The following is an 11,383-nucleotide window of genomic DNA, read 5'->3' as shown; positions in this document are numbered from 1 at the left end:
CAAAATACTGGAATACACGCAAAAAAAATGCTATGGCACTGATGGCCACAATACTATGCTATGTTTTAAAGTAGAAGCATTGCTATTTTGAATTCATTAAAATCAAACCCCTCTACTTGAACACATGAACACAGTGTTTTCTCACGTCAGTAATACACAGCTGCCCAGTGGGTGACACAGCAACAGAATACGGATAAACAAGACCAGTGTGGTGACCTTGTATTTTGCTGACAAGTTTGCCATCAAGGGTTAAAATTGGAATTCTGCTGTTATTAGAGTCGCACACCACCAGGTTTGAAAACCTGTCAACAGCGAGGCGAATAGGATAATCCAGCTGTCCGTCACCAGACCCCAGTGTGTCGATTTTATATAGAAACAATCCATCGTCGCTGAATACCTTCACATTATCTCTCCTGAAACAGGAGACAACAAATATGTCCTGATGAGAAATAGCGTACATCGGTGGCGCACGGTCTGGATCACTGATGGTAAGTAACAGCTGTGTACCGTCAGGGGACAGGACCTTCACTGTATTGTCACCCCAGTCACACACCGCCATGCGTCCATCGCGTGCAATAGTCAAGTGGACTGGTCCCTTCAGGTGTTTGTTGGTGATCTTTGTAACCAATAGTCTTCTTTCGTCAAGACGAAAAATCTTCTTAGAAGCAATGACTATTAGATCACTAGACCTGGTGAATGCCACAGAAGTGGGCTTAATTATTTCTTTATGACTAACAGTGCTTAAATGTTGGCCTTCTGAATTAAACAGCTGCACCCTATTGTTATTATAATCAGCGACTGCAATGTTTCCTGTGTTCTCATCTATTGCAATGTCATAGGGACGATCAAACTGTCCTTGTGCTTCCCCGTATGACCCAAACGAGAACAAGGACCTGTAATGATGTGGAGACACATGGAGACTCCATGGACTACCAGTCAGCGGCTGACCGTTAACTCCAATTACCACGTCATGTGTACCCACACAATCTGGTGTGTAGGTGACCCTGTGTTCACCATCTTTGAGGTGAGTGATTTCGTTATTTAGTTTATCTCCTGATGGTGTCACTACTTTCACAATAATCAGATCATCTTCATCGTAACACTGCTTTTGGTTGGAATCTTTTGTTGTTATAAGAAACTCAGCTTCACTTTCGACGTCTGCTTCTTTCAAGCCTTTTCCTTCTGCTACTGACTGCAAATGATCCGTGTTACTAACAACAAGTCGACCAGGAACAGCGCATCTCAGAGTCTCAACAAGATCTTCATTTATTTCGTACCTTGCATGTAGTGTTATATGAAGCGGCTTGTTCATGTTCAGTTTCTCAACGGTTAGAAGTTCCCTACACCGCTCGACGAGAGTTTGATGCACTTGCAGGATTTCAATGCTTTTGTTTCTTTGTAAGATAGCCTCGCAATACTCCACGGATTTTTGTAACTGGTCGATGGAAGTCTGAAAGTGTTCCAACTGCGTTGCGTTACCTCTTAATTCTGTTTGCTCAATAACATCTAACTTGCTCATCGTGGTTGTTTCATATTCTTTCAAAACTCGCATTAGTTCCTCAAGAGATGTTAATGCTTTGTTTCGAGCTGCGGCAATTTCTTCTCTGCTTTTCCTCGTTTTTTCTTTAGACCTTTCTACTTGTAACTCGAAATCAGCAACTTCTTTCTTCATTTCTTCTGTAATCTCTTCTATGTTAACTTTGCATTCCTTGGCGGCTTGCTCGATATCTACTTTGGTGTGATGACTGTGACGCGTCTGCCCACACTTGTCACAGATGCAGACTTTACATTGTTGACAGAACAAGTTAAGAAGTTCACTCTCGTGATGTTTCTCTCGGCACAGCAAAGAGGTATCAAATGGCATCTCAAGGTTGAGGATTTTACCTTAAGTAGATTGAGTATGAAAGGGGTAAGTAAAGTCATGTTAATACTAGGCTTGATTTCCGCTGTTCCCTCAAGTCTCGTTTTCCTTCTTGAGAGGCAGTCTCGTACCGAGAATCCTCAGGCTCCTTGGCCAGCGGTTGGTCGCGAGGAGAGACCCTGGGGAACTATAAAAAGCTATTTTTTTTATTGGCTGTCCTGTAAATCGCTTGTATTGTTTTACGGCAGAAACCCTGCGGTAATAAAATTACAGTTCCCCAGAGTCTCCCCTGGCGACCGACTGCTGGCCAAAGCGCCTTAGAAAACTCTAGATACAAGATTGTCTGAGAAGAGGCTGATGAGCGGAGGCTCATTTTCCAAACAGCGGCTGGTAATCGTCCTTATGTTAATGCTGTTAATATTGTTAATTCTAAACAGGGTTCTGACAGGATAAAATGAGAACTGGGATCTACATGTACTTTTTTTCCCTTGAAAAATGGGATTCAGTGCACTGAGAATAGGATTTGATAACTATATTTGGACATTGGGAATGGAATGGGCAAGAAGCTGGAATTGAGCAAAATTTGTGTATTCTTTTTAGAAAGAATACAAAAACCAACAAACACAAACCAATAAGAATTAGAGCCAAAACCAAATATGAGTTGTTTGGTTGCGTTTTCACGACCTTGGCTCCATTTTCTTGTATTTGCTTTGAGGTTTCATGATTATTTTGTTTTTGGTATTGACACTGCAAAACAGCTGACAGTCCTCGAATAAACCTTCTCAACAAGAGAAGTGAAGTAACATATTCCATGATTCCAGCTATTCCAATATCCCTGGCTGAGCTTTAAGGAAAAAGAAAATGATGTTTTGATAGCTTATGCTATTTTAATAATTTTGTTGCGACAGGTCACAGTGATTACTTTGGTCCAATTACGACACTAAGATGATTAAATACCACACTGACTGCATAAAAAGCTATGTAGACACTTCAAGGGCGAAGCAATTATAATAACATTGTTCTACTTTACTTTTCAACTTTGTTAGTTAATGACTGAAATTAAGTTTCTGATTATGGTACAATGCATGGATTTGTGTAAACGTGTGCTGTACTTTTGTTAGATATAATTCATGACATGGGTTGAGTCCTGTAATCGAGGAGCAGAACGCGATATTATGTATTGATTGAAATGTTCATCGAGGGATAGTAATGGAATCTGGTACCTGAAGAGGCTATGCTCTCATTAATTAAGGGAATGCATGGGATTTTGCCCCTAACCCCCCCCCCCCCCCCTTCCCTGGAAAATTTTTTTATTATGCATGATCATGTATAAAATATTCATCACAGAAACTTGTAGGGGATGCACAATCTGCGAGCCAGCGAGGCATGTGAGGCATGCGAGGCAGACGTGCGAGGCACTCAGGTTAGCCTAAAAAACACTTCGGTTAGCCTAAAAAGCACTCCGGTTAGACTAAAAAGCACTCGGGTTAGCTTAAATAGCTCCCCGGTTAGCTTAACGGTTAGCATTTATGTTGGGGGTTGTTCATGCCTCGCATGCCTCGCATGTTTTGTTCATGCCTCGCACGTCTGCCTCGCATGCCTCGCCATGGCTCGCATGCCTCGCTGGCTCGCATATTGTATACACTCAAACTTGTAAATCATTTCACACAACCCTATGGTGGGATCAAGATGGGAATCCTCACTGGATAAAATTAAGAATATCCATGAGCCTTTTCTGATTAACGCTCATAAAACAGTTCTCTCAAATATTGCAGATGTTGAGTAAATTATTCAGGAGGCTACTGTTTGGTTGAGTTGCCCAGTCATTGTGCTTTTCTAAAAAAGATCCACAAAATTGGTGCAATAACAAGGTGGCCTGACAGCTTGAGCTAATGAAATTACGTTAAAGAACTGTTTGATAAGGTAGGTATTGCCTTGTTAAATGCAAGTCGCAGAAAACTTACGTTCATATATGCTAAAACCTATCTCGCAGTTGAATGCAAAAAGTTAAATACCATTCTACTTTACTTCCTAATCGTAATGCAACACAATTACCTTTTGTGTGCTTTTAAAAAGGGTAAATAAACAGGAAAGAGCAAGGAGGGACAGGGGGTTGGTTGAGGGGCAGTCAGTTCCCTCCCTTGCCGTACATTTTTGTGACAGTTGAAAGGGAGTGTTCAGTTTTAAATCGAAGATACTCTTCAAAACTTAATTGTAGATTAATGTTATTATTGCCATTTGTTTTTATAGAATGTGCTGAGTTTGTTTGTGGATTGTGTGTGGATTATTCAGTTGTGCTTGTCTGAGAAACTTTGATCATGCACAGATGGGACATTTGTTGTTGTAAATTGATTGGTATTTCTAGTTGGATTTTAAATGATTTCCCGAGGAGAAAGCTAGAGTTTAAATTTACTTGTGAGATTTATTACGCTGGATGCAATCGATTTCCTCTGTTAGGTCATTACGCTGTGTGGGTTCCGCAATGTAATGATCTCAGTGACAAAGAGCGAAACCTTTCTGCCCAGCCATGCTGGAAATTGAGAGGATCACAGAAGCACCCCCCCCCCCCCCCCCTTAAAGCATCACCCCCAAGACCCTTGTAACACGAACTATGGTTTGTGTAAATTATGATTCATATCAATTATTTATTGATATCCTAATTCCTTTACACAAGCCATAGTTTATGTTACAGTATCAAGGGTCTTAGTTAGGTGTAATGCTTTAAAGGGCGGGGGGGGGGGGGGGGGTGGTGCTTAGGTTACATGTTGTTGTGTTTACATGACAATGCAACAATTCACCTTCGGCACATGTTTCCTTCTTTGAAGACACAGTGGATTCTACCAAGTCATCAATCTTTTTTGTGAGGTTTTTTATGCCGGTGCCGATTCCTTTCAACTCATCTTTTATGTTGTCTTCGTCATTTTTCCACTGACGGAGAAGCTCCTTGTAATGTTCCTCCATAAAAGGATCCATACATTCTGTTTCAAGATTGTCAACAGCTGTTTTATAGGCAACTCCTCCCAGCCGCACCAGAGTGTCCCTGATCTCACTCCAATATTTGTTAAATGTTGTATCATCAAGAGAAGCACACTCGGCGTGAGCATAAACAGTGTTTCTGAGGTACTTTATGCGAGCGATGTCTGCTTCAAGACTAATGTCTGTTGAGGGAGGAAGGGCGTCCCAGCCTGATGCGGGAGCAGCTAGACCACAAATGTTCCGCAACAGGACCATCAACAGAGTGGTGTCAAAAACAGCTGATGAAACAGAAGATGGGATGGCAGGAAAGAGTTTGCCCCACTGTGTTGGGTTGATTATCTTCCTTCCTTTCAGTGTCAACAATGAAGCTTTGTTTGCTGCCAGGACAGCTTGTATATTTGCTGGTAAATGGATGGTATTGAATTGGTCTCTCAGTGCCTGGGTACCGATATCCACCAACAGACGACACAACCGAGCATAGTTTGTTGTCTCCTTGGTAGATGCTGTTGCAGTTGCCATGGAGGTTAACTTTTAACCTGGTGTGGGATTTGGTAAGGAAACCATCTCTCGTGAAACATCCCAATACAAACAAAGGTCATGATATGATATATTATATTCTCCCCTTTTATATGTTTTCTGAAATCACTCAAGGGATATCTAAGGAACAGTGTGGAGTCATTTTCATGATGAACAAGGTGGTTCAAACATTTGAGAATTTGGAGGATATCCGAAAGGAGGATGACATTTACTTCCCTTCCACTGAGGGAAAAGTGCTTTTCTCAGGAATGGAGTTAAATTTTCCACAAGGCGGCTCAAACCTTTAATCTTGAATGAACTACTCTACAGGGTGGGATTAACACTTCTGTTAAAATAGGTGTGGATCTTAAAGTGCGACTACTGTTACCGGGGTAACTTTAACAAAACTGGCCAAGCAGATTGCAGGACAAGAACAATGAATTTTAACCAAAGCAGATTGAACCAATCACGAGTACACAGAAAACAACTGTTAAAACCCCAAATTTTGGAATTATTCACTATTCATAGTGTGATTGGATTGGCCATTTTTAAGTGACCCCGGTAATAGCAGTCGCACTGTAAGCTATAATTATTATTGCCATACTGAATGGTTCTAACTTTTAAGTATGTCGGGAAAATCCTTGAGTATGACCATGGATTCAAGACAGCTTCTGAGCAGTGCTGTTCTGTAATGCTGTTTATCATGATGTTTAAGGTGGTAATTCAAACTAATGGTGTTGGGTGGAGGTGTGGAGGATCCACTTCTACAAAAATAGATGTAGATCTTCAACTGTGTTGCACTGAATGGTTCTAGCTTTTGAGTGTGGAGAAAATCCTTCAGAATGACAATTCAAGTGATAGCTTCTGAGCAGTGCTTTTCTGTGATGCTGTTTATAATGAAGTTCAAGGTGGTACAAACCTTTGAATTTGTGGAGGAAATCCTTAAGTGTCATTCAAGAAAAGGCTACTGAGCAGTGGTTTGTGATGTTGTTTATTTTGATGCAAAAAGTGGTTCAAGTTTTGAGTCTGTGCATCAAATTCCTCAGTGTGGCCATTCAAATAAATATTGCCAGTATTTAACTTTAAGTACTTCTCATTGCTGTAATGTATTCCTTTGTCAATGGATATCTTGAACATCATATTTCAAACAATTAGGTTTCACTTTTAGAGCACACAGGGTGAATCTTCGTTTTCCTTCTACTTAAACTGCCTAATACTGTAAAACTGCCTTAAGAAATTTAAATCTCAATTGCTTTTGCTTACGTTTGAATTTTATTTGGATTTATCCTGAACTCTTCGGAAAGCTGCAAATATCTGTTGGAATAGAGACATTTCATTAGTGAAAGCTAGTTAATCGATGCTCTTTAATAATTTAAATTATCAGTGCCTCGTATAGACAAACACAAAAGCTATTAAAATATAAACATCCTTGTTGGATTTAGCCAATTTTGATTTAAAACGTTAACTTTAAGATATAACTGCTGAAATATCCGAAATATCAAATGGTAATTAAATGGAGGCTTAGATGTATTAATGAAGCTTATTAAGCTTGAGTCTGGAGGAATAGTTCAAGTTTCATCTAAAGCCGAGTGAAGGTTGGTGTGGATATTTCAGAACAGGGATTAGTTGTTTTTAATTTTTGCTACGATATGATTATTTGACACCAAGACAAGCGAATGACTTAAAATTGGAGTCATTTCCTTCTGTTGTTGTCTTTTCCTAACACGAAACCTGCCCAATGATGCGTACATGCATCTGATCAGTACATTTCAGGACACATAACTGCCATCTCGGATTAGCCCCCAAGGGAAACGTTACCAGCAACCACAATGAAAGACTAAATCACTCTGAATTTTATCAGAAGTTGAACAGGTATTGCAAAGGTCTCAAGACACCAAACAGATTTTAATTTTTGTGAATGCAAATGAGCTGCAATTTCACGATTCTTCTCTGAAATGTGTTTACTAATAATGGTCAATAATAAACAATAATTGAGTTCTGTTCATAGCTGCTACAACTGAAGTAATCGGAGAAAGCTGCAATATTGGGAACGCTTGTGTACTGAAGGTATGAGCTATGCATGTCCAAGATCGGTATCAAGATGAAACAAACCTGAGATCTCGCAATACTGATCACAGATCACGGAGACGCCCCACAAGCTGAAGTCAGTCGACCATGGATTGGAGTGGAAACCTTTTAATCTGACTTGATAAACTCTGAAATATTAATAAAATTCATTTGAAATCATCGCATATTATTTGTACCGTCATGGCTGAGGTATGCTTAAGTCTTCGACTTGCTTTGCGAGGTACTAATGAGAAATATTTCCGTTTGCGTGTGTTCGTGATCACAAGCGGCGCGACTCACGCGATCGTCGTCTGAAATCATGTCAGAACGCTTCTGATCTTAAATTCCTTCAGCATTTAAGTGTTAATGAATAAATATTATCATCAGGGACTGGGAAGAAGAATGACATGATTTGTGAATAAGGAGATAGTATCTAGAAAAGGAAATAAAGTCGATTAAAGAGACATACCTGCAGTCAGGCCGTTTCTGTAAGCGAAACGGGAAGTAGCAGAAGTAGCTCGTACAACTGAAACCTGTTTTGGAATTAAGGACAACGTCTTCGCGCTGTTTAAACCACAGATTATTCTGAACGCGGATCTTTCCAAATACAGAATTGCGAACACTGAAATGAAAATCAACCCCGCAGTCTACAGTCTGAGGTGATCTACAAAGTCACGAGATTTCTAAGAAAGACCCAATCTGTTGTTTGCATGGTAACAGACAGACTGAATGAACAAAGCCGCTTTGTTGGATGACATTAGATGTGGGGTGGGTGACAGGTGGGGAGTGGGGTGGGGGGATGAGAGGGAGGGGGAAGACAGAAGTGAGAAGTGAACTCATGAAAGTAAAGTACGTTTTCAGGCTAATTATTTTTTGTGTTTTTTCTAGATTTACTTTTGGCACGTAATTTCGTTCTCATGGGGATACCTATTTGCTGTTCAGTCTCCTGATCAAAGGGTTTACGGAGTGTGATGCGTGTTGAAAAAATTGACGCCCAAATTCAACCTAATTTATCACTGCAACGTAATTAATCCCTTTCCCCGCCCTTTGTATTATTACCAATACGCTTTAATTAATTATTTATTTATTGTTGCTTGAAAACCTTAGGGTAAAGGAGCCAAATGAAACGACACTTTTCCGCCTGTGGGACTCAGTTGTGAGATACAATTTTGTCGCTGAGCATTCCGCCCCTGTACAACTGTAGAACAAAAGAAACAACTGAACAAAACAGTTAGAAAACTAAACCTCTCTGTTTTACAACGGGACATTGGGAGATGTTAGCAAGATTATTCTTGTGCATGGATATGTTAGGACAAAAGAACATGAGGTAACATGGTTACCGTAGACTAGTGAAGTTAGTGTTATGGGGAGGTAGATGGTCGTGGTGGTTCGACCGCTAAACCACAACTGACCAAACTTGGCATTTCTGTGACCTCCGAAAGACTTCAGGAACTGTTTCATCCCCGTTCGGCTTTGGTTCACGTCGGTCACTTCTCTCGTCATGATCTGCAGTCGTTGCTCGCCGTTTTTGTCTTTTGTCACCGCCTGCGTTTGCCCCGCTCGAGTTTCGATGACGAACCTTTAGGACAGTTTTCTCTTACACAAGACGTCTAAAATGTGCCCACTGCCCGCCATTGATACATCAGACCTGAGTTGGTGCTGCCATTTTCTATATCACTCTACAATGGTGTGTCTATCATCAAAACTTCGTCCTGGCTCGATGACCGCTTTTTTCTGTTCTACTGACCCCTGCAGTAACCGGTACCAGAGGCTATTTTAACGGACTGTACTTCCACACCCCATTTTCCGGATGCTAATCTCCACCGCTATGGACATAACATCAACATCTTGGAGCTCCTGACTTCTGTATCATGGTCACCCTCAAGCTTTGGGGTGCCTTTCTCTGCGGCCAACGCATCATTTTCCAATGCGATAACATAACGTCAATAGCATCCTCCCCATGGCCGGCCAGTCAAGTGTGCCACAGGTAACCCAAGCTCCATGAGAGATACAGGCCGTGACCTTTGCGTGAGTGTTGCAATTTGAGCGTCACGGCGAGCATTGCGCAACAGCGAAATTATAAGGATTTGTGATCATTTGTATGGGAAAATTAACACGGAAAAAAAAATGATTCCTACTTCAATTTAAAAATACCAACGAACTTTTAATAAAAATATCGCAACCTGAACTCCTTTGTCTGTTGTCCTTTGTGGCTTTTGGAGCGATAGCGCGATTTCAGTGAGTCAGTTAGTTCCATTGATTTTCCCGGCTCCTGATATATCCCAATGTACCGTACTTCCACGCCTCTTATATGTTCTGTCCTACACAACTGTTTGACTTCGAAATCGACCTTTAGTCTAGTCCCTTCTCAGGCATCCTCTCCGCTGACAGCGACCCTCTCATTAGGATATTGCCACATTCCCAGCTACCGGCCATCTTGTGTCAGGGATCCAAGCCCAGGCAAGCTTATGCTCAAGGAACAATACAGAACCTGCGATTTCAATGGAATTCCTTTGATCGTTTCTGCGACACGTTCTCTCTTTGGTGGCCCTCCTAGCCTTCGGCGCTATCAACTATCTCCGCATATGCTGCTTTTTTGACCTGTCGAAAGTAGAGTTGCGTCACTGACCCCAACGCTATTCGTCTGCAACTTCACTATAAGCAAAGTTCGTCTACGCGTTTAATTACTAGATTTGAAAACGTATGGGAGCGTATGTTAGGAACAGCAATCCGTCAAAAGTATCCAATCATGCCTGGCTTTTTGCTTTCCATCTGTCGTCTCTTAGAATTCAAGTTAATATCTCACTCCTTCAGTTGACTTTGGCTCTTTTCATAACGGCGTTCCTCTCCTTTTTACGAAAGACAAACCTAGTGTCACCCACGGCCTCGACATTTGACGGCGACCGGCATCTCACAAGACGACATCAAATTAAATTCACCGGCTTCGGTTGCTTGCTCCGTATCAAGTGGTCCAAGGCCCACCAATACAAAGACGGAATTCACATCGTTCCACTCTCAAGGACAAGTACCAACTCATCGCTTTGTCCGATTGCTGTGCCTTAGTTCCGGCCGCCCCTCAAGCAAGCTCTTTTCTTTTGCATCCTTACGGCTAATGGTCCTACCCCAGTCAATATCTCGTATAAATGGTGTGGTATCGCTCATTACTAATGCCGCAGGGAGGGAAAAACGTTTTCTTCGTGAAAAATATCTTACCGCGTGCAAGAATGACGACCTTCGACACTCCTGTCAGTTATCTCGAGTTACCAAGAAACATTGAGAATAACAGTGAAATTTATATTTGAATTAGAAATAAACGAAATATCATTTATTCATGCTGCTCGACCTGTGTACTATTAAATCTTTCATCCGCAGTTTTCATGTTTTTCACATTAATTATTCACGAAAACTTACGGAATGATCAGCTCCCAGTTACCCTGGATACCAGAGGTTTTTTTCTCGCGCGCCGCTAGGGCTTGGGGTCGGTTTTTCGGGAGAGTCATAATAAAGACAGAAGGAGACTTCAAACGGCACCGGAAACCGAGCAAGAAAAACCTTTGGCATCCGGAGTAGTTTTTTGTCGGAGAAATACAGTCGAACTTCCATGTGCGACCGCCTCCCATAAGCGACCACCTCAGTCCAAAACAATAAATTTTTCCCAATCAAAGCCTTATAGTTGGAACCTCTTGTAAACGGCCACCTCACGTAAGCGACCGCGTCCCCATTTTTGAGGTGAAGGCATATTTTTCATTGTTTTTAATCTCTTGTAAGCGAACACTTGACACATGGTATAATCTTCATGTCCGCTGTATGTACTACGCTACTCAGAGGTTACGAGGAACTTTCAGTGACAACCTTACATAGCTCGTATTCTAACTTGGAAAATGTATGCGATAAAATCTCTTCTAATAACGAGATGTGTGAAACCTGTTCTCGGTAGAGACCCCTCCGGTTTGATTCCCGTAA

At 41.4% G+C, this 11,383-nt stretch overlaps 1 protein-coding gene across 13 annotated transcripts in view; it reads right to left on the bottom strand.

The window, feature by feature from the left end:
* Positions 1-11,383, bottom strand: part of LOC146454528 (uncharacterized) — a 92,301-nt gene that overhangs the window by 67,336 nt on the left and 13,582 nt on the right. The window contains exons 1-5 of one of the 13 annotated variants that reach the window (XM_085095406.1): positions 7,890-8,167; positions 7,466-7,569; positions 6,617-6,667; positions 4,660-5,373; positions 74-1,884 (exon numbers count right to left, since the gene is read on the bottom strand). The exons of 6 other annotated variants lie outside the window; for them this stretch is intronic. In XM_085095406.1, coding sequence (XP_084951532.1) covers positions 113-1,884; positions 4,660-5,356 — 2,469 coding nt within the window. In that variant the 5' untranslated portion in view covers positions 5,357-5,373; positions 6,617-6,667; positions 7,466-7,569; positions 7,890-8,167 and the 3' untranslated portion in view covers positions 74-112. Of the gene's footprint in view, positions 1-45; positions 1,885-4,659; positions 5,374-6,616; positions 6,668-7,461; positions 7,570-7,889; positions 8,201-11,383 lie in introns of those variants that run through there. 6 more of the 13 variants (XM_085095394.1, XM_085095392.1, XM_085095395.1 and 3 more) reach the window with 6 other exon arrangements.

Source organism: Pavona decussata, unplaced genomic scaffold, assembly GCF_977016875.1.
Source record: "Pavona decussata unplaced genomic scaffold, jaPavDecu1.1 SCAFFOLD_300, whole genome shotgun sequence".
Taxonomy (NCBI): Eukaryota; Metazoa; Cnidaria; class Anthozoa; order Scleractinia; family Agariciidae; genus Pavona; species Pavona decussata.
The sequence above is the reverse complement of the archived record's forward strand: the minus strand, read 5'-3'. Positions and strand labels throughout refer to the sequence as shown.